Source organism: Myodes glareolus, chromosome 13 (genome assembly GCF_982192425.1).
Source record: "Myodes glareolus chromosome 13, mMyoGla1.1, whole genome shotgun sequence".
Lineage (NCBI taxonomy): Eukaryota > Metazoa > Chordata > Mammalia > Rodentia > Cricetidae > Myodes > Myodes glareolus.
Window position 1 is genome coordinate 22,883,683 of NC_142038.1, and position 23,117 is coordinate 22,906,799.

The 23,117-nt window shown below is 37.5% G+C and overlaps 1 protein-coding gene across 2 annotated transcripts in view; it reads right to left on the reverse strand.

Moving 5' to 3' along the window:
* Positions 1–2,161: 2,161 nt before the first annotated feature.
* Malt1 (MALT1 paracaspase) overlaps positions 2,162–23,117 on the reverse strand; it is a 45,627-nt gene continuing 24,671 nt past the window's right edge. For both annotated transcript variants that reach the window (XM_048419250.3, XM_048419251.3), the window contains 8 exons: positions 21,994–22,197; positions 14,692–14,869; positions 13,412–13,486; positions 12,723–12,850; positions 8,953–9,102; positions 6,395–6,552; positions 3,948–4,073; positions 2,162–3,080 (listed from right to left, as the gene is read on the reverse strand). In XM_048419250.3, coding sequence (XP_048275207.2) covers positions 2,640–3,080; positions 3,948–4,073; positions 6,395–6,552; positions 8,953–9,102; positions 12,723–12,850; positions 13,412–13,486; positions 14,692–14,869; positions 21,994–22,197 — 1,460 coding nt within the window. In that variant the 3' untranslated portion in view covers positions 2,162–2,639. The remainder of the gene's footprint in view (positions 3,081–3,947; positions 4,074–6,394; positions 6,553–8,952; positions 9,103–12,722; positions 12,851–13,411; positions 13,487–14,691; positions 14,870–21,993; positions 22,198–23,117) is intronic.

Sequence of the window (23,117 nt, forward strand, 5' to 3'; positions counted from 1 at the left end):
GCTGGCGTGTGATTAAACCTATACCCTTGCTGATTTTCCAATATAGATGGTTTTTATTTTTTTAGTCCTGGCTAGAACTTCAAGCACAACGTTAGACAGAATTGTGAGTGAACAACCCTACGGTATTTTATTTATTTTTCTTCTGTTTTAAACTTTTTGGGGGAGACAAAGTCTATATATTTTTGTCTGGATTTGTACTATGTATTTCAGGTTGGCAACAACTTTACAATAATCCTGTCTCAATCTCCTAACATCTAGGATTACAGGAGTACATCAGAACACCGCCTTATTCCTGATCTTAAAGGAAAAAGAATTCAGCATTTAATCTATTACCTTTAAATATTCTTTTCAAGTCGAAGGCCTTCTTTATGCTGTTTATCACGAAAGGATGTTAGAGTTTGACTTTTTTCTACTTACCAGAAGTATACACAAGATCATATATTTGTGTCCTTACTGATTTGCTATAACTACCCCCGGAAATCAACACCTGTGGAAGTACTGTGGTTATGTGTAGATATGATGTTTCCAGTTGAGGTCTAACAGTGCAATGCTCTAACTTCCTGCTGTAGCTCTTTGCAGTTGATAAAAAGATGGGGTTGGAAATAAGCCAGGTCAGTATGTTATGCCATGGGCCAAGTTGGACAGGAAGTGAATTCCAACTACCGTAACTTTGTGGGGTAGCCTCACCGAATACTCTGAGCCTCATTTTCATTTTTGTGAAACCAAATCTAAGTTGATGTGTTCAGCGACTTTCTAGAACACAGCTACCATGGAAAGTGAAACTCAACTGTATATGAATCTAATTGACTTTTGAACACTAAACCAATCTTGAGTTCTTGGGATAAATCTTACTAATAAGGTTTATAGTCCCTTTTATGTATTGCTAGATTCAGTTTGATAGTATTTTATTAATGATTTGGTATTTGTATGTGCAACAGATACTGGTATGCAGTTTTGTTGTGATGGTTTGGGCTGGGGGAAATAGTAGGATTTATTTTCTATTTTAAAACTTGCAAGAAAGGTAGGGCTAATTTTAATGTTTGTCAGGACTGAATAGTGACAGCATCTGTTTGTAAGATTTTCTTTGTTGGGGCTCTTGTGATTACTAATCTTTTTGTTACCAGTTAATCTTGTTATTTCAAGTTGCTTTTAAGTCTGCTTGTAGTCAAATCAAAATGATAAGGCTATTATCTCCTGTGGTTTTTGAAGTTAAACAAGGAAGCAAGAAAGCCACTTTCAATGACTGGAAAAGTCAGCAGTCACCAGAACTATTCAGGTAATCTCTATTCTTAACCCCTACTGTTAGTTTTAAATGTAGATAAATATTTTATCACCTCCTCATTGTTGCATGAACTTATGAACAAGAAATTTCAGTCTGTTCCACATAAGATTTATATACAAGCCTCTTGACTAACACTTGAAGCAAAGTTCTGTAATCACAAAATCATAAGCAGTTTTCAGGGTTATAAACAGCTCTCTCTCCCTCCTTATATATACAAACAATACCTATCTAAGAACCCGTAGGGAAGGAAGTGTGTAGTAGGAAACCACTGGCATAGAAATTTGAGACTAGAACTCAGACGACACCTTGCCTTGGTTTTCTCCATTGATAATTGAAGTTTTTAAGTCTGTTGATTGAAAAGGTTCTTGCTGGGGCTGGAGCAATGGCTCAGTGGTTGAGTGCATTTGCTATTCTTTATCTCTCTCTCTCTCTCTCTCTCTCTCTCTCTCTCTCTCTCTCTCTCTCTCTCTCTCTCTCTCTCTCTATCTATTTGAGACAGGGTTTCTCTGTGTAGCATTAGCTGTCCTGGATCTTGATTTGCAGACCAGGCCTGCCTCTGCCTCCCGAGTGCTGGGATTAAAGGCGTGCACCACCACTGCCAGGGGAACACTTGCTATTCTTGCTGAGGACACAGGTTCGGTTCCCAGCATTCACAGTGAGTAGTTCACACCTGTCTCTAATTTTAGTTCTGAGGATCTGATGCCCTCTTCTAGTCTCCATGGACACATGTATACATTCAGGCGCACACATATACACATATAACTCTGAAAAAGAAAAAAGGTTCTTTTTTGGTGCCAACAATTTAACTCACTCGATAGCAATGCCATTCATACTGCTTTTCTGAGTAGTCAAAATGAAAATATTTGGTATACATACATATACATTCAAATAATTTATTTTCCCCTCCAGTAATGATCAAGCCCAGAGCCTTCTACATATTAGTTGAGTATTATACCACTGAGCTGTATTTACAGGCCTCATACTTCACTCTTATAGAACAAATTAATTCACAAAAGCTTAAAATGAGACAAAAGCAAGATATATAGTCTGATTAAATAATGTAATTTTTTTCTTTTGTTTTTTTAAAGACAAGGTTTCTACTTTGTAGACCAGGCTGGCCTCAAACTCAGAGATCCATCTGGCCCTGCCTCCTGAGTGCTCGGATTAAAAGTGTGTTGCCACTACCACCCAGCTTAAATAATGTAATTCTAGTACCTCCCACAACTGAGAATCTGCTATAAACAGCTGTTGCCAGTTTTCCTTCTACATACATACGTTTGCTTTTTCACCTCATTTTATAAAAGTGCTATTTCATGTGAAAGCACTGTAATTATTCTAATTTTCAAACACATGAAGGTCAGTTTTCAGAAATCCTAAGCCTGTCAGAAAAACTGAATGGTATTTCATCAGTTGTCTCTACCGGCACATTACTTCTACCAAACTGGCAGGAGTAATGGTGGGTGGGATAACTTGAAATAAAGGCATGTGGAGTCCGGCTGCAATGACACCTGTCTGGTGGCATATCACTGTCTGAGTTACCAAGATGTGAATGGTACACACCATGGAAGGAGTCCTGAGATGAATGAAAATGGCCTGCTCCCCCTGAGGTAGGTGTGGCGCTGTGATAAGGCTCATCAGGCATACGGCAAGCTTGAAAGCAAGTCTTCCTGCCCACTCCTCGATGCATATCTAACTTGGCAATAAGAGGCTTTCCAACATTCACTTCCTGCTTCTCCTCCACAGTGTCTTCCAGTCCTGAATACTGATATGACAAACATACTGTGAAGATCAGGTGTTCCTAAAAATGAAAAGAGGTTTACCATGTTTATTAACTGTGGAAACCTAAAGTGCCACTCCCTACCCCACAACGAAGCCCCACTCAGCTCCCTCTCTGAGGTTCCTTTTCAACACTCCTAAAGCCAACAGGCAGGCTGTCTCATTCAATATTTATCTGTTTAATGAAATTCCAGTTCTTACTAAAGTAAGTCACATAATTTGTAAGTTATAACAAGTTCCATTTCTGATGCACTGTGAAAGGCATTTCCAAGCAGTGAGGCACTGGGATCTCATCCTTCCCCATAACTAGAAATAGGGTCCTTTAATGTGAACCCATCTATTTCACAAGGACATGAAAGGCCTAAGCTGTTTTAATATATTACTAGACAGTAACTCAATCAGAAAATGGGAGGAGAGTTGATGTAGACTAGATATGAACAAATAATAACAGTCTGTTGTATTCCTAAAAAGTATTCCTAATTTTTACTACACTGTAATCATGCAGCCAAGAAAAAAATGAAGATTTTTTTTTGCAAGGATATGCTTATATTAGAAAGCTTAACTGGACAGAACCAGTTTCTCATTTGTCAGTCAACAAGACATAGAATAAGAAGCAATCTATATTTTAATTTGCTGTGTGTTTTGTAGAAAGCAACAATAAAGAAATCATGCCCTAACTTCTCAACAGCATAGAAGACCGAGAGGTCCCTAGGTGAGTATCAGGGACAGAATTTAATGCCAAAAGTATCACTGAGAAGACCCACTGTAAATTAGTTATTGCTGCTCCAATTTAATATCAAATGAAGCAACTCATCTATGGGTTATGCCACAATCAGCTCTAGTTCCACAGTTTTTTTCATTAGTTGCTATAAACAGGAAAAGTAGTAACCTTCAATTTTTGTAGTGAACTGAGTCTAGTATAGAGGCAATGCTTGGGGAGCTCTTTTGATACTAAATAGCTGCCAGTTTCTTCAGGAGTCCCCTTATTTGCATGTTTTGGATCAATATCTAGGTCCTACAAAAAAAAACACACACACAAATCAGTGAATGTGAATAATGCCATCAATGGAAATCATAACATTGTCTATAACATAAAATATCTCCATAGATATTGTTCTCTCAAGAGCACTGGCTTGAATAGGTAACCCCTTACCCAGGACTAAAGAAATATGAAAACAATCTTCTAAGGTTGCAAGTTGACATAGGAATCCTGGCTTCTATACAATTAAAAAAATAGCTACATTAAAAACATTTAAAATAACTGGGTGGTGGTGGTGCACACTTTTAATCCCAGCACTCAGGAGGCAGAGGCAGGCGGATCTCTGTGAGTTTGAGGCCAGCCTGGTCTACAAGAGCTAGTTCCAGGACAGGAACCAAAGCTACAGAGAAACCATGTCTCGAAAACCCAAAAATATTTAAAATTATTTCTGAACAGATAGTTGCCTTCTAAACTACTCCTTGAAACACTTTGTAACCTATTCCAATTTCCTTTCCAGTCCTATTATTTAACTCCTCAGTTCTCTCTGTCTTTATTATCATTCCGGGAAGGTGCAGGGAGATTTGCATGCTTAGAATATGTAGAAAGAATAAATGAGCAAGATAAAAACTAGCCCCTCTCCTTTTCTTCTAGAGCTAACCCACTAGTGAATGACAGGACGTGTTCTGCTCCTCCAGAGGGAAGCCCGTGGTCTTCTCTGGCCCACAGGGAGGACTACCCTACACACTGTAGCTGTGACTGCAGTCCATGCTACATAATTTGTTCTCACATGAAGTCATGTCCTTCATGAAGTCTCTAGTAGGAATTTCTTTTTTCCCTAGTCTTTGCTTAATTTGTCACATGTACATAGGGAAGAAAATAGCTATTATTGGTTTTTTTTTCTTTTTCTCCCAAGACAGGATTTCTGGTTTCTGCATAGCTTTGGTGCCTGTCCTGGAACTTGTTCTGTAGACCAGACTGGCTCTGCCTGTCCCTCCTGAGTGCTGGGATTAAAGGCATGCACCACCACTGCCTAGTTTATATACTGGTTTTTAAAAACTAGTCCAAAGTGATATCAGAACTAAATGTTTGGAAAGAACAGATTTCTGTTCTTCTTATGGTTAACACAGCTTCACAAGTCAGTCTTTTTTCTTTAATGTTTACTTATTTTTTTATTTATGTATATGTATATGTGCCTGGCTGAGTATACGTGTATCACATGCATAAGGATACCTGTGGAGGTCGGAGGAAGTTGGATGCCCTGGAACTGGAGTTACACGTGGTTGTGAGGTAGCTAATGTGGGTGTTGAACTCTGGTCCTCTGCAAGAGCATTAAGTGCCCATAACCTTTGAGCTATCTCTCCAGCTCCAGCAGTGAATTTTATGTTGTAATAAAAACTTATACTATACACAAGTTTTTAAAATAAAGTTACTCAGCAGGGTGGTGGTAGTTCATGCCTTTAGTTCCAGAACTTGGGAGGCAGAGGCAGGCAGAACAAAGTGAGTTCCAGGACAGGCAGGGCTACTACTCAGAGAAACCCTGCCTTGAAAAACCAAAAATAAATAAAAATTAATAATAAGCAAGTAAATAAAGTTACTCATGACATTTATATACACACACTTTGTATATATAATATTTTATTCTTCTCACATTTAAAATTCTACTTAGGGGATAAGATATTGCAGATATCCTTTGTGAGTGAACTTTAGACACTTCTGAATTTAACAAATTTAAGGTATTATATAGTATAAGTATATAGTATAGTATAGTATGTAAGGTATATATAGTATACATATATAGTATAGTGTATAGTATAGTATGTAAGGTAAATATTATAATCAGTGTTGCACAAGTAAGCATGCATAAGAACATATACTTCTTTTACACTTATCATTGAATTCCATTTATTTATTTATTTATTTTATTTATTTATTCATTCATTCATTCATTCATTCATTCATTCATTCGAGACAGGGTTTCTCTGTAGCTTTGGAGCCTGTCCTGGAACTAGCTCTTGTAGACCAGGCTGACCTCAAACTCACAGAGATCTGCCAGCCTCTGACTCCCGAGTCTTGGGATTAAATGTGTGTGCTACCACTGCCCGGTATATCTTATGGTTTTAAAAGTTTATTATTTAAGTGGCTTCTTTCTTTCTTTCTTTCTTTCTTTCTTTCTTTCTTTCTTTCTTTCTTTCTTTCTTTCTTTCTTTCTTTCTGTGCTAGGGCTAGAACACTGGGTCTTACACACATGACATAAGCACTTTATCCCTTCATACATATATAGAAGGCCTCATCTCAAAATTTAGTTTTTAGTAAATGAGAACCTATCACTCTATTTTAATAAAATAATTGAGACTTACAAGTGGGAAATCGGTAACATAGGCATCACACATTATTATCTCAGGTGGTTTGTGGATTATACTTGTGTAGATTATCATGACATTCGAGAACTCTGCGGCAAATCCTAATTGAATATGAACACCACATTGAAATTTAAGGCACATACTTTCTGGAAGCTCTGGAAAAGAACAGCAGAAACAACATATAATAACATCATTTAAAGAGTGCTTGGTAAATTTTCTGATGGAGAGCAAATAAAACATGGAGAAATATATGGTTAGACCATTTGCTTTAAAACATTACGTAATGTTACTGGTGAAACATATACACACAATTAGTCCAAAACCCAAATTTTTACAATCTATATAGTTTTTTCTAGAGGTAATAAAAATATGCATAGATTTTTATTGATGACTCAATATTTACGATAAGAACTAGTGTGTGTGGTGTGGTATGGTGTGAAGGATAAAGTTCAGGGTTTTGTGCATTTTAGGTAAAACTGTCTACTATCAAAGCTTAAACCTCATACTCAAACAAGAATTGTATAAACTGTATTGTCACCAAGTGGATTTGATAATTTGTTAACTAGTCATTCAGCCACTCCTGGATATCTACAATATTTTTGGGTTTTGATATTTTTCTTCTCCTTTTTTTCAAGACAGGGTTTCTTTGTATAGCTCTGGCTGTACTGGAACAAACTCTGTAGATCACATTGACCTTGAACTCACACAGACTGAGTGCTGGGATTAAAGGTGTGCACCACCACTTCCAGCTTGATATTTTTCTATTAGCCGATATTTCATATATTTAATGCTTCAGATTGTTGGAGGTAGCTATTAGATGGTTCTTACACATGTATCATACAGTTAATTGACATGAAATATAAATATATTAGTTTCACTAAAACAGGGTTATTTTTTTGAGTGTGTGGGATTAAAAAAATGAAATGATTTTAAGTATCTCTCTCTGGTTTTTGAGACAGGGTGATAGATAGGTTCTAGGTAGCCCAGACTGACCTGGAACTCCCTAACTAGCCTAGGCTAGTTTTAACTTTCAATCCTCCTGCCTCGAGCTCTCAAGGGCTGGAATTGCAGGAGTAAACCAATACACCCAGTTAGACATTATCTTATGAAAGGTTTTGTTTTCTGTTGAGTTTATTTAATTTTAATTTTGTGGTAAGGTGCTGGGACTCTAACCTGAGGACTCACGTATGCCAGGCAAATACTTAACTACTAAGCTAGACCCTATCCCTTAATGTTCATCTTTACCACTATAATTTTGTTGGTGTTGTATACACACACACACACACACACACACAAAATGTTGTTCACACATACACAGTGTTGTTCACACAAAAACATATTTATATAAATGTATATATGTGGAAAAGACATTCAATTTTAATGATTTGTGCAATCATCTAGAAGATGATATATTTATAGCATTTTACCCCTTAATGTGCTTTAACATCCTAATTTGACAAAAACTACAACTTAAGGGAACAAAGTATTATAGATATTTTTTAAAACAGAAGTTCAAGAAATCCTTTTTTTTTTTTCGATCTTTTCTATGATAAAAGACTCGGAAAAGATATCTGGGAAATTTCACAAAAAATCCTTTCCTTCAGGCATTAATTTAAGCTCAAATTTTTAACTACAACATATAAAACTACCAGAAGGTTATTAAGGTACAGATATGATTTTCCTCTTCATCTTCTTTTTCTTGTCTTTGCCACTCTACCCACCAATGAAGTGTCACAGGTAGCATGACAGTAATAGCCATGAGCCATGTAGTCTACAGAGGTGGACGTGCAGTTAATATTTACAACCCTATGAGACTGCAGCTGCTTCTTAATTCTAGACAAGCTGAGTGCATGGTAGAACCCAGACCTGCCTGGCTCCTGACAGCTGCACATTTCACAAGTCACACTATGGAGAAGCTAAAGACTTGCCAGCATCCCACATAAATAAAAGCTTAACTTACTTTCAGAACAGAAGAATCAAATATGATTATTTAAGTTTTAGAGTTCTAGGCCAGCCTAGGCTACTTGATGAGACTTTTCTCAAAAGACAAAAACAAAAATAAATTTGTTTTCAATAATAATAAAATAATAATCTAAATAACTTGGTATTTCTAGCATAAACCAGTGTAATATATACAACTGAAAGATTAGTTTTGGACTTGCCTACTAGGTGAACATGTGCTCTTTTATATGTAGACTGGCCAAACACTCATGATCTTTCTGCCTTAGCCTTCCAAGTGTTGGGATTACAGGCACACACCACCCCAATTTCATTGTAAAACTTGGGGGAAAACTGTTTAGTTAGAATAAAAAAAGATGTATGATTTTAAAAATAAATTTATGCCTGGGTATGGTGGCACACACCTTTAATCTCAGTACCCAAAAAACAGAGGTAAGTGGGTCTCTGAGTTTGAGGCCCGCCTGATCTATAACAATGAGTTCTAGGCCAGGCAGGTCTACATACCGAGACCCTGTCTCAAAAGGCAAAGCAAAATAAACAAACAAAAAACAGGATAAAAATTTCTGACAGCTCTCATAGGAAACACATTACCATACCATGAGCCTTGGCCCACTGTAGATTCCGCACTAGAGACTCTGCAGAGCAAGCTGTCCCCTGAATTGGATCAGTAAGTGCTCTCTTTTCTGACAAGCTGCTTCGGATCTCTAGAGCTTGTTTGCCTTTGGTAAGATGACATTTACCCATATCTGAAAGACAAGAAGGTAAACATTTTTTTAAAGACCCATTCTTTTGTTATGTCTAAAATATTCAAGCCAGGCATAGTGGAGAACACTTTTAATCTTGGCACTTAGGAGGCAGAGGCAGGAGGATCTCTGTTTAAGGCTAGCCTGATCTATGTAGCAAACTCCAGGAGAGCTAGATAATATACAAAAACCATGCCTCAAAAAATAAAAACTTTAGGTTAAGCATTTCTTAATAAGTCAGGTTATATTCCCAATACCATCTGTTAACAAATATTTACTCAGTACCTACTATGTACTGAGCATAGTTCAAAATGCTGGGGATGAACCAATGAGCAAACATAAAAATACTGACCTAAAAGCATATTTCCTAATTACTAATTATGAGTTTTTTGAGAAAGGGTCCCATGTTGCATGTGTTGACCTCAAATTCACTATGAAGCAGAGGCTGGACATGAACTTGTGAACCACAACTGGCTCAGCATGCTTTCTTTTTAAGAGCTGCTACGGTAACTTTATGTCTGTGCTATGTGGAGAAACACTTTCAGTAGAAAGTCAAATGACAACACATACATGAGAAAATTTAAAATTAAATGTCACATTTTCTTCAACTTTCTCTACTTTTAAACAAGAAGTAGTATGTTAAAGCCACCTACCTAACCTAAGCATCATCATTTCCTTGCCGCCAGTTTGAAGTAATCAATACTCAACACACAGTATTTGTAAGTAATCTGTTAACATTTTAGCTTTGAGTTTAAAAAAATGATAAGCATGTTTTGCAGTTTTATTTTTATCCAAAATGGGCAGAATTTTGTATATTTGTAAGCATAAATTTAAATTTAAAATTTATCATATATTTGGTATAAGTAAATGGTAATTTACTGATTCTACTTCTGTTTGTTTTGAGACAGGGTTTATCTGTAAAGCCAAGTACTATAATCACGGTTAGACAAAATTCTTGGCTAAATCTGGAATACACTGATTTAGGGTTCTCAAGTAAAATATTACCAACAAGATGTGGGTGTATGTGTGTGTGTAGGCAGATATGCAGAGAGTAGGGGAGGGGGAATTCATGTAGGATTTGGCTTAGAGAAGTGTGAAGGTGCATGTTTAAAATCTGCAACATTCTCAGACAAACTGGGGATGGACACATCAAAGAGTTACGGTCTGACTTCTGGCAGAAATCCTTCTTGTTTGGGAGACATCTTTATTCCATTAGGCTTCCAACCAATGGATGAGGCCCACTCACATTACAGAATAACCTGCTTTAATGAAAGCTCATTAATCTAAACATTAACCCTACCTAGAATAATAGAGCAACCATCTAGAAACATCCTGAATAATGTTTAACTAGATGTTTTGGCACTGAGGCCCAGTTAAGTTAATACAAAATGAAACACTATAAGCTCCAATCCATTTTACAAAGTCAACATAACACTGATACCAAAAATCAAAACAAATAGTATGAGGAAGTAAAAACACAGGCTCACCTCTCATATGAATATAGACATGAAAATTCTTTTTCTACTGAACATTTTTTAATGAACACTTAAAAACATATTTAATATTTGCAACGAGATGTGAAAATTCTATGCAAAATGTTGGCATAGTAAATAAGGCTTCATTTAAAATGTGCCTATATTCATCTAAGTTGAATATAATCAATCATACTAGAAGATTAGAAGAATGGAAGCATCATATTATTTCATTCATAGCTGGAGAAAAACCATAAAATATGTTCACCATTTTAATTATAAAAAATCAGTATAGAAAAGGCTCCACCTCCAGCTTTAAAATATACTTTAAAAATGCAACTGGCCAGAGCATGATGGCTCATGCCCCTCCTACAAACACGTGGGAGGCTGTGGTGGATCAATACAACTGCTGTTCCAGGATGGTTAGGGCTACCTACTTCCCACAAAAGAAAGAAAGTTTAAACATCCAGAGAGTCTGGGGCAGCACCATACTCCTCAGTTTGAAGATTACTGAAGTAAATCCAAGGGCTTTAAATTTGAAGAAGCAGAATGTTTTCAAATGAAAGCTTAAGAGGAAACTCAATATGTAAAACAGATAAAAGCAGAACTTCTCCAGCTGAAGCAGGCAGGACAAAGTCTAAAGACCTGGCAAGTTAATGTTAAGTGATTAAGACACATGGTTTCTGTGTATGCGCACTTGCCTAAAAAAAAAGTGATCAACAGCTGTTAACAAAATATTTTATGCTCAATGTGCTACATCTGAGTTGTGTGGTGGCCTATGCCTGTAATACCTGTCCTCAGTAGACTAAGACAGGAGTAATGTGCTTGAGCATTTGAGGTCATCCGGGCTACAGAGTGAAACACTATCTTAAAAAGCAAAACAAAGACTCAAAAAACAACTAAAACATAACCTGTCAACTCTGTAAGATCTGTGAAACTTTAAGTTTTTAGGGCTTGCAAAGGGTGTACATTCTTTTTGATGTGGTTTACAAAAGTTCATTTCAAAAAATACACTGCAAAGCGTAGTACTTAGTAGTCTGAGGCAGGGGCTGGAGAGATGGCTTAGCAGTTGGCTGCTTTTGCAGAGGACCCAGGTTTGACTCTCAGCACCTACATGGGAACTCATAACTATCTGTAACTATATCAGATAGTTATGTATCAGTCAGGGGATCCAATGCTTTCTATCCTTCTCAGGGTCTAGGCATGTACGTGGTGCATAGACATACACGCAGACAAAACAGTTATACATATAAACAAAATTAACTAAAAAAAATCAATTAGAAAGGCTAGGACAGAAGGATTGTGAGGTAGAGGCCAGTCTGGGCTACACAGTAAGTCCCTGTCTCATAAAACAAAAACAAAAACACCAAATTCAACCACACTGTAACCCACATATTTATTCAAATGGTACAGATTTGGAATTGCCATGAGTTATAGCACTGTATGAATAAAGAAGGGGACAAAAGGAAATGGAAGATATCATCTTTAAGGTCATATACTTAAAGCGGGACCTAGAAAAATCTGAGTTCATCAAAGAAATAAGGAGGCCATTATTTTCTGGCAGGATGTCCACATTTCTGAAAGGTGAGTTGTAGAGGAAGATGCCTTGCTTGGCAGAGACTCCCCACTGCACATTTCTTTCTTTCTTTTTTTTTTTTAAAGATTTATTTATTTATTATGTATACAACATTCTGCCCCCATGTATGTCTGCACATCAGAAAAGGGCGACAGATCTCATTACAGATGGTTGTGAGCCACCCTGTGGTTGCTGGGAATTGAACTCAGGACCTCTGAAAGAGCAGCCAGTACTCTTAACCACTGAGCCATCTCTCCAGTCCTGCACATTTCTTTTCTAACAACTAGACTGGGCAGCAGCAAGACACCAGGTTGATAACAAGGCAGAGCTCTGAGGACTGAATTCTATCTCATCACTGCTCATAATATTCGCTAAGACAGCAAGGAAAGAGAAGAACTGAGTAGCATCAGAGTTGCGGAGCACTAAGCCAAAAAACTGTTTCCTGAACCACATGATAATTCTGAACTCCACACAGTATTGATGAGAATAAAATAACTAGCGAGCAAGGAACCCAGAGTGGGTTTCCCTCCACTGCTGGGCTTCTTCTCAGTGGACTACTCGGGTTAAAATTTTACCTTCTGCAACTTCATCCAGTAACACAGTAATTTTCTTGTCTTCTAATAATCTATCTTTTAAAAATTTCATAAAAATCCCATTTGCCAATCCAGAATGCTGGATTTCAAAAGCTTCTGCTCCTTGGCACCTTAAAGAAACAAGAGAAGAATGTGAAATAAGTCAGGCACAGAACAACAAAACCATGTATTAGCTGACAAACCTGAACATACACCAGAAGTCAAAGGCAGGATAGCGGCGATCAGAGGCTGGGAAGATGGGGTTGGAGGGAGATGTCAGTCAGGGCATAATGCTTATTTCTCTTAGACAGGGGAAGTAAATGGGTTTATGGAAACTGAAATGCTAACGGGGTTCATACAACCAGTTCATGCTGTGCACATTGTAGCACCCTGTATCCCACAAATATATATGCTTACAATCTGTCACTTCCAACACAAAGAAAAGTCAGTGTTTGCTAGTGGAGTGCCCATACCCACAGATAAGCTTCCCTCTTTCATCTGTCCTTCAACAGTTTCCCAACTGGAACTGCTGCTCAGTGTGTAAAGGCACTGAGACTGAAGTACACAGCTGAAGCTGTCAAGGACGTCAAGAAGGTAAATTTATGCCTAGATGCCCATGGATATTTCTGTCTCTAATCTACAGTCAAAACAGATATACAAGAATAAAGCAGCTGAATATAAAGTTTTCTTACGTGGCATATCCAAACACAATATTGGCAGTGACTTTCAGTGCATCCAAGATTGGAATGGTATCATCATAGTCATTTCTATTTATATGTATGGGAAGGAGAAAAGAGCAGATACAAGTATGAGAAATTACACAGTGTTCTTCAATGAAAAATATGCTAATACTTTTAGTACACATAAAATGACAGATTCAAATTCTTTTACTAAGAGAGCTACATACATACCAAAAGCAACCTAGGCACTACTACATTATAAAAATAGTAAGCAGCCATGTTTTGCTTGCACTCTCTCTCTCGGTTTTTCAAGACAGGGTTTCTCTGTAGCCTTGGAGCCTGTTCTGAAACTCACTCTGTAGACCAGGATGGCTTTGAACTCATAGAGATCCATCTGCCTCTACTGCTTGAGAGCTTGGACTAAAGGTGTAAAGCTGGGCCATGGTGGTGCACATGTTGTTAGCTTTTTTTTTTTTTAAAAAAAGCTAGGATCTTGCTGTGTAGTGTGGGCTAGCTTCAAACTCAAGATCCTCTCACTCTCAGTCTCCTGATTGCTAAGATAACGCTATACCTGGCTTTTAGTTTTTTCTAGGCAGGGTCTCATTATGCAGCCCTGGATGGCCTGAAACTTGCTATATAGACCAGGCTGGCTTTGAACTCACAAAGATCTGCCTGCTTTTGCCTTCTGAGTGTTGGGATTAAAGTTAGTGGCTTGTTAGCTTTAAAAATGAAGTTGTGCCAGGCAGTGATTGTGCATGCCTTTAATCCCAGCACTCAGGAGGCAGAGGCAGGCGGATCTCTGTGAGTTCAAGGCCAGCCTGGTCTACAAGAGCTAGTTCCAGGATAGCCACCAAAAGCACCAAAACCTCCAGAGAAACCCTGTCTCGAAAATCCAAAAAGAAAAAAAAAAGTTATATCTGAACTCCTTCATTGAATTCTGGTGGAATAATCATTGGTTCTGATCCTCAGAGACACAAAGGCAGACAAACAGATTTAAGACTTCCAAAATCTACTCAACTATACTTTTCACATTTTTAAAACAAGACAGACTGGTGACTACATGCTCTAAATTCAAGGGTGTGATTTGTTAATTTCTGGAGAATAACAGCAGTGATTGCTAGTAACACATACATGCATTCTAGAGAGTATGCTTTGGGGGTACAAGTATGTAATGTGTACCTTTTAGTTCCTTTCATAGCAAACAGAAAATAAGTTAATAATTAGATACTCAGACTGAAAATATATTAAGTAACTCATAATTCCCACTGGTTCTTAGCATCTTACTGAATTACCTTTTCCGACACATATCCAACAGGAACACATTGAGTCCAGTTTCCTTTTCTTGCATTAATTTCAGTATGTTTTGTACACACAGACAATTTTCAGACCTATATGGATTTGGAGCATCAACAGGGACCATAAAACTGTTCCCAAAGTTCTCATAACCGTGTCCTGCATAATATAACAACCCTGGGGGTGGGGAAAGGAGAGATGTCAACTCTCAATGCATTTCAACATTTACAGATATATACTGTAATAAAGAAAATAATGTAATTTTCTTCAGGTTGACGGAGGCATATCTAAGAAACACCCAATTACAGACACAATCAATAATTAAAAGTTGAAATATATTCTAATTTAAAGAAGTTAGACCCAGTTAATAGTATACTATTAAGGAGAAAAAGGTAGTGAGGATTTCTTTCCTAATTTGTCCCCTCATGAGGCTAAGATGCAAGAAAGAGTCTTGGTAAATATTTAACAGGTTCATAAGCAAACACAATTCAAGATGTTTAACATCATTTACCACTAACAAATCAAAACTGTGGTAAGATACCATTTAATTCTTACTAGGACTGTAATCAAAAGACAGGCAACAAAGATGAGGAGAAATCATCAGGATACTCATTTACTTGTAGTGGCAATATCTTTACCATAAGATTGGCCTTTGGGAAACCTGTGGGACATTTTTTAAAATTAATTGATGTGGGTGGGCCCAGCTCATCACTGTGGATGGTACCACTCTTAGGTGCCCTAGTCTTGAGTTATATAAAAAAATCAAACTGAACAAGCCATGGGGAGCAAGCCACAAAGCAGTATTCCTTCATGGCTTTAATTCTTACTTCCAGGTTCCTACTTGGAGTTCATGTCTTGACTTCCTTTCATGATGTGCTGTGATCAGAACATGGAAGTCAAAATTAAACCCCTCCTTCCTCAAGTTGCTTTTGGTCATGGTGTTTTATCACAGCAATAACAAGTAAACCAAAAAAGTACTGTAAGGAATCATACAGCCAATAGCTGTATGAGGCCCACTAGGACGTGGCCTTATATACTATTTATGCGGATATAAAGCATGTGTCTGCTCTCTTTTCCGGCTGCAGGATCCGGTTTCTGTTCTCCGTTCCAGCAGAGGATCCTGATTTGTGAGTCTACCCCTAAATAAATAACCGTCTAATAGTCTCAATTCTCAGCTAGTGTGGGATATCTTTTAAGCGTCCTTCTTTAACATGTGTGTGAATGCCAGAGTTCATGGAGTCCAGAAGAGGGTATTAGAGCTCCTGGATCTAGAGACACAGTCATTTATGAGCTGTCTGTCATGAGTGCTGTCTTCTGCAAGAGCTGCAAGTGCTCTTAACTGCTGAGCCATCATCTCTCTACTCCCAGTGGTTCCAATTATATGAAACATCAAGAACTGGGAAGTTCCTAAGACTGAAAGTACATTTGCGGTGGTCAAAGAGTGGGTTAAAGAGACGTACAAGGGGACGTGGCTCTCCTTATCCCAGTAATAAAATGAGGACTCATGCACATGACCTGTTCACAACTTAAGAATATTCTGATCCACTAAACTGTACTTTTAAAGAATGTAAGTTATACTTTTAGCAAGTGTTCAAAATGTATATCTATAGTCTTTCTTCCCTGATGTGGGATTCCCCTCTGTATGATGTGAATATCATTGGTTAATAAAGGAACTGCTTTGGGCCTATAGCAGAGCTATAGGGAAACAGAGCTAGGTGGGGAAAACTAAATTAAATGCTGGGAGAGAGGAGGAAGAGTCAGAAAGAAGCCATAAGGTTGCCACCGGAGACAGATGTGCTGAAACTTTGCTGGTAGGCCATGACCTTGTGGTGATGCACATATTAATGGAGATGGGTTAAATTAATATGTAAGAGTTAGCAAGAAAGAAACTAGAGCTAATGGGCCAAGCAGTAATTTAAGCAATATGGTATTTTTGTGATTATTTTGGGTCTGAGCTACCGAGTTGCTGGGTACCAACTAGTGGCCTCCTTCCAACAAATTGGTGCCCACATTGCCAACTAAAATCCACTTAAAACCTGAGAGGGCTTGTAAAGGAATTCTACACACTAAAAACAAAAACTAAAAAACACATTTTTCTCCCCAAATGGGCTTTGCTTGCTGGCGGCATGCTGCGACTCCTTTAAGAGAAGTTTTCCTGAGTTAGCTGTAGCAGAAAAAAACCCAAAAGCCGCAGTTTCAAAGTTGCGGCTTTCTGAGCTGTGCAGCCAGCACATAGGTTATTGAGACAGGATCTTACTTTGTAGTTTGGCTGGCATGGATCTCATTCAGCCCAGGCTGGTCTCAAAATTGTAACCATCCTCCTGCCTCAGCATCCTGAGTGCTGGGATGACAGGTGTGTCACAGAAGAAAAAAATTAAACAGCTGTTTCAAGTCACATGGCTGAGGTTTCTGGACTCCACAGGTGGTACTTCCACCACTGTATTATGTAATGTAATATCCTTGATTGACCATGTCTTTTTCTGTTCTTTCTCTTCATCTTTCTGTTATTACAGTGCCCCCCCAACACTATTACTCTGTATCTGTACAGATGTAACAGGAACTCAGTAAGCACTTGGCACTAACAATCAGCTGAGTCCAGCAGGGAAGGACCTTTTAGAACTCGTGCCATTTTCACAACTGCTATAAGTTAGACACCCAGTCATAAAGTCCGGGTGCTGCCCCATCTGACTCTAACAAGATTCAGCTATGGAGAAGCAGCAATTCTGAGAGTGGCTTAGCTCCTATTGACACATAAGACAGGTGTGGTTCCATCACATGGTTGCCATATCCTCAGAAACTGCTCAAATTAAGGCATTTACTACAAAATACGCTTCTTCCTTTCCAAAATCAATATGCAAACTGTATCAGAGTCTGCAATGAGATTATATCAAAGGGGATAATTTTTATGTAAATAAGCCAGTAAAAACAATTACATTTTAAAAATTCCATCTCCACTACTACTAATTCTCTTAATTATTCAAGGAAAGAAGAAAAATAGATACCTTTAGAAATATCAAGCTATTTAGTGTAGTTAGGAATATAATTATGCAAATTAAATAATTAGAGAATTTATGATTTTCAAGAATCATGTTGGGGCTGGTGAGATGACTCTTTGGGAGGGGGTGCTTGCCACCAAAATTGAAGACCCACGTTTGATCCCTAGGATCCACATTGTAGGAGAAAACCGACTCCTGCAAGTTGTTCTCTGATCATCTGGCACTGTGGTACACACACCAAATAAATACATGTAACTAAATTAGTTTTTTGAGACAAAGTCTCACTATGTAATCATATCTAGACTAGAACTCACTATACAGCACAGGTTGGCTTTGAACTTAGAAATCTCATTGTCTCTGCCTCCTAAATGCTAGGATTAAAAGTGTGAGCCACCAAGCATGTGTGTTAAAATTTTTTTTTAAAAAAACATAGCTATTTATTTTTGGCTATAGATAAAATATTTGAGTGGTGGCACATACTTGTAATCCCAGTACTACAGAAACTGAAACAGGAGGAACCTGAATTTAAGGACAGTTTAGGTTACATAGTGAAACTGTCTCAAACAGAACAAAGCAAAACAATCAAATAAAAACAGTAACAAACCTCTCCTACTCAAGTGGATTTGCATTCTACTTTGCAGAGAATCTCAAGTCACCAGCTCTGGGGGACTCACACACTCCTCTTGGACATACACAGGAGCTCGAGACATTGAGAGGTTTAAAAGCTCACTCCAACTCTAGACTTTGGATGCAGGTGAATTTGATCACTGTGCTGGCTTATAACGTTAATGTGAGTGTACTGACATTTCATTGTGTCAACCACATTATAGTTTATACCTCCCCCCACTGTTATTTTCCCCAAAGAAATCTTAGGAAGACTCTTAATACACAAAACCTGATGAGTTGGTCTTCTCTAGTCAAGGCCCAAAGTGCCACCTAGCCCAAATCTCCAATCTAAAGGACAGTCTGAAGTCCTTTAATAGATTTTTAGAGTGTGTGTGTGTATACATGTATGTTGAGTACACACATGTTTACATGGCTGTGTGCACACTTGTATAAAGATGTGCATGTGTATGGAGGTCTGAAGTTGATACTGGGTGCTGTCCTTGATCACTCTCCATCTTATAGACTGAGGCAGTCTCTCACACAAACCCGGAGATTGCAAACTAGGCTAGTCAGCCAGCTTATTCCGGGAGCCCATTTCTGTTCCTCAACTGCTTGGGATTACAGGCAGGTTTCTATGCATGCCTGTCAGTTATATGGGTGCTGAGAATCTCAACTGGTCCTTATGCCTATGCACCAATCACTTTATCCACTGAGCCAACTCTCTAGCCCATTTAGTAAAATGTCAAAAACTGTAATAATGGTAACAATGGATACAATAAACCAGGCAGTTTGAGTATGTCAGGCATGAGGGTAATTAATTTTATTCCTATAATGCTTTGATAATTGAGTTCTAGCCACTTTATAGATAACCTTCAGTTTGGAAAAATTACATTAACGATAAAATCAAAAGCATGGACATGGGTGAATTTATTCCAATGCTTAACCACTGACTTACACCAAACTAAATGACTAACTCCACAGTAAATGGGTTTTTGTCATATTCTGATCAAATTCATTTAATATTCTCTTCCACAAAAGGCATAGGTAAGCGGTAAGCAGTGATAAACACACAAACACATTTGGTGAGGAGGACAGACCGCCATACAGTTACTTTTTTCTCTACCAATCTATATAAGATAACTATATGTAAATTATTTCTATTTTTGGTTGTTGCTTGTTGACATGTTATGGACTGATTCACCTATTTTTCTTCTACAGTGAGTGGGCACTAAGAGAGCATCAATCTGTGCCTCTATTTTCTGTATCTAAAGTTCTTCATGCTGAAACTCCTAAAGGACCACTAGTCACCTGGGACACCAGGAGAGGTAAAGGCATGGTCCAGAAGAGAAATAAAAAGTTTCTTTATGGCAAGCCCTATACCATGAAGCCTTCACCACACTTACATTTAATGTAGATGTGTCTGATGTTTTTGGTAGTCACAATACTTCAAAATATAATGCAGTCATCCTGTTAAGACATGAATTAGGATTTTAAGTTTTTCTAGCTTTCTTAAGCTGCCCTTTGTTCTACTGTTTATTGTTTATTCTACACCGCAAACTGCTATTGTTACAGGGGATGTGTGTAAAGTGTCAGCCAAACTCAAGTCGTGTCTCCTACCCATCCTTTTACAGTTCCAGCTCTCTGCTTTATAACATGGGCAATGAGAAGTTAAATAGTCAGAGCTGGAAAGTTACGACAACAACTGCAGTAAAAATGAAGAGTGACTGAACATATAACTATTTATATAATTCTCTCACTCTCTAGATATTTACCAACCCAGAAACCTAAATTTAACCTAAATCAATACTTATCATTACTTTTTTTCTTACACTTCACTGTTTCTAGTGAAGTTTTAGAAGCAATTCCCTATGCAAGTCACCCAGGCACCTTAAAAACAGATAAATTATGTAACATATTTAAGCAACCCACTTTTTTTTCCTTAGTTTTTACCAAGACAGGGTTTCTCTGTGTAGTAGTCCTGGCTGTCTTGGAACTCTCTCTGTAGAACAGGCTGGCCTCAAACTCACAGAGATATGTCTGCCTCTCTCTCCTGAGTGCTTGGATTAAAAGCGTGTGCCACCACTGCCTGGATCACTTTTTTTAAAAAAAAAAAAACTTTCATTTATGGAAGACTCAGACTAAGTAAGTTCTCAAAGATAACATTTTTATAGGGAATTTTATCAACTGTAGTCATAATTTTTGAAGCTACATCCCACATAGTGTACAACAATGAATACTGGAAGGAGGACGGTCCCACCTTGGGTCTCAGCTGTGGAAGAGGCCTGGCATGTGATTCAGACAAGGAGTGATTGATAGCCTGGTTCCACCTTCTGCATGTAAAGTACCTGGATGCTTAGTTCACTGGGTGAATACTCTTGTAGACAAGTTTTCTCAAAAATGCATTCTCTGGTTCCTTCCTATCGCCATGATTCCTTTTCCTTTACTCTTTGACAATTTCTTTTATCATCATTACTATATTTTTAATTATTTAAAATAATTTTCAAATTCAAATATATTTTGATCATACTAAAACCCACTTCTTGTTAGAATGAAAAAATATAGGCCAGCTGTCAAAAGGCCTATTTGCATGGAATATGGTTTCCTATTTTTAAAGAAGATCTACTTTTCTTATTTTTAATTATGTGTATGCATATATGTCTGTGTGTGAGTATATGTACACGAGTGTAGGTGCCTACCAACATCAGAGGCATAGTATTCCCCTGAAGCTGGAGTTCTAGGCAGCTATGAGCTACTCAATGTGGGTGCTAGGAACTGAACTTGGGTCTTCTTGAAGGGCAGCATGTGCTTTTAAATGCTGAGCCATCTCTCTAACTACTCCCCATTTTTGTAAGAAAAATGGATGAATACATCCATTAATCATCAATTTATAATGCTCATGAGAAAACTATTCCTTCAAAATCTGCACACCGATAGAAATGGAAAACCTAAAGTAGCTACCTTGCTATTCATGTGCACTACAATAGTAACCCTCTTTACTGAGAGAACAGATCATTTAAATTATAAGACTCTTCATCATCCCTTAGTCAGCAGTTTGCTAAATCTTCAAAGGGGTGTTTTTTATTTTTTTAAAAAATTCTACCTCAAAGCCAGGCAGTGGTGGCACACACCTTTAATTCCAGTACTCAAGGCAGATGCAGGCGGATCTCTGTGAATTCAAGGCCAGCCTGGCTTACAAAGTGATTTCCAGGACAACCAGAGTTGTAAACTCAGAGAAACCCTGTCTCGAAAAAAACAAACAAACTAAATCAACAATAGCAACAAAAAAGAACGTTGTTCTAACATGTTAAAAAAAAACACACACAGAAGACATTAAGATAATTATCTATTCATATGGAATAAAGATAAAATTTATCTTTTTTTTACAAGAATATTAAAACCCTTCAACAGCATGTTTACCTACCTTTATCTGATTTCTCTTTATTTATTTTTTATATATATGAATGTTTTGCCTGTGCACCACTTGTGTGCCAGAATAGGGTTTTAGATTATCTGGAACTGTAATTACATATGATTGTGAGCAGCATGTGGGTGGTGGGTGTTGGGAATAGAACTCAGGTCCTCTGGGAGAACAAGTGCTCTTAATTGCTGAGTCATCTCTCCAGCCCATGACTTCCAACTCTTAACGAGTATAATAGGAATGGCACACAATTATAAAGATGAATATTAGAAATATCTTACCATATACTCCTTTGTCTAAAAGTAGTAAAAATTCATCCACAGCATTGCACATCTCATATTCAGTAAGATCCAACAATGAAACAACTTTGAAATCTAGTTGCCTTAATAAGTTGGTCAATTCATACACATCTACCAAAGGAGCTTTAAGTTTGGGGTGTTCCCAGTAATTCATATTTCCTATCAAAAGAGCAACCTTGTCCTTTGCTGTAAGAAAAAAAAACAAACGGGTGAGTGGGAAGGAAATAAAAGAGGGTATAAATACTAAAATTAATAGAAATATTAAAATGAAAAACTTTGCTTTAAGATTACTTATGACATTAAATTTCATTTTAGAGATATTACTTTACATAAGAGACTAAGAACACAACAGCCTGAAACATCAAAAAATTAAGACTAAATATGTATTCTTTGGGAATCAAAGAATATTTATTAGTTACATATGAAATATATACCGAAGTGTGCTTTCATCGAATTGGTTTTATTTTATTGAGAATGGGGGAAGTAAAACAAAGCAAACACCTAAAGAGGGGTAGGAAGATTTTACAGAGCTAGGAGAAGACAGACCAAAGAGAGAAAAGAAAGAACTTCACAAGGACCACATTTGTTCTATAGTAGTTGTGTGAATGGACTATCTCCTCCTACCTACAAATTAAAAAAATTATCATCATCATATTATAGCATTTATGAATGTGGACACACATATATAATGGTGTGTGTACAGTTCAGAGGGCAACTTTATCTTGCCTGTTCTCCTTCTCAACTTTTTAAAGACATAGTTCCTGTTTGCCTGGGACAAGGCTACTTGAGGAAATTTTTGACCTTAATTTTTTTACTTGGCTCAGACAGAAAGAGGTGTTTTGGGGTGGGGGCATGCAAATGATATGTACTTATGCCTTAAAAAGTATCAGTCTACTTAGGGGTGTGGCCTGGCCTGAACAGTTATAAACAGGCAAAGCTTAGTGCTTAACAGACTTCAACACTGCATCTTTCTTGATGGTCTTTGGGTGACAATGATGGCAAAGTGTCAAGAGACCTACACTGTGCAAAAATGAGAGCACAGAGAATTACATAAAACACACAATACTTCATAGTAAAATTAAAAACCACACTATTTGTTTATATAT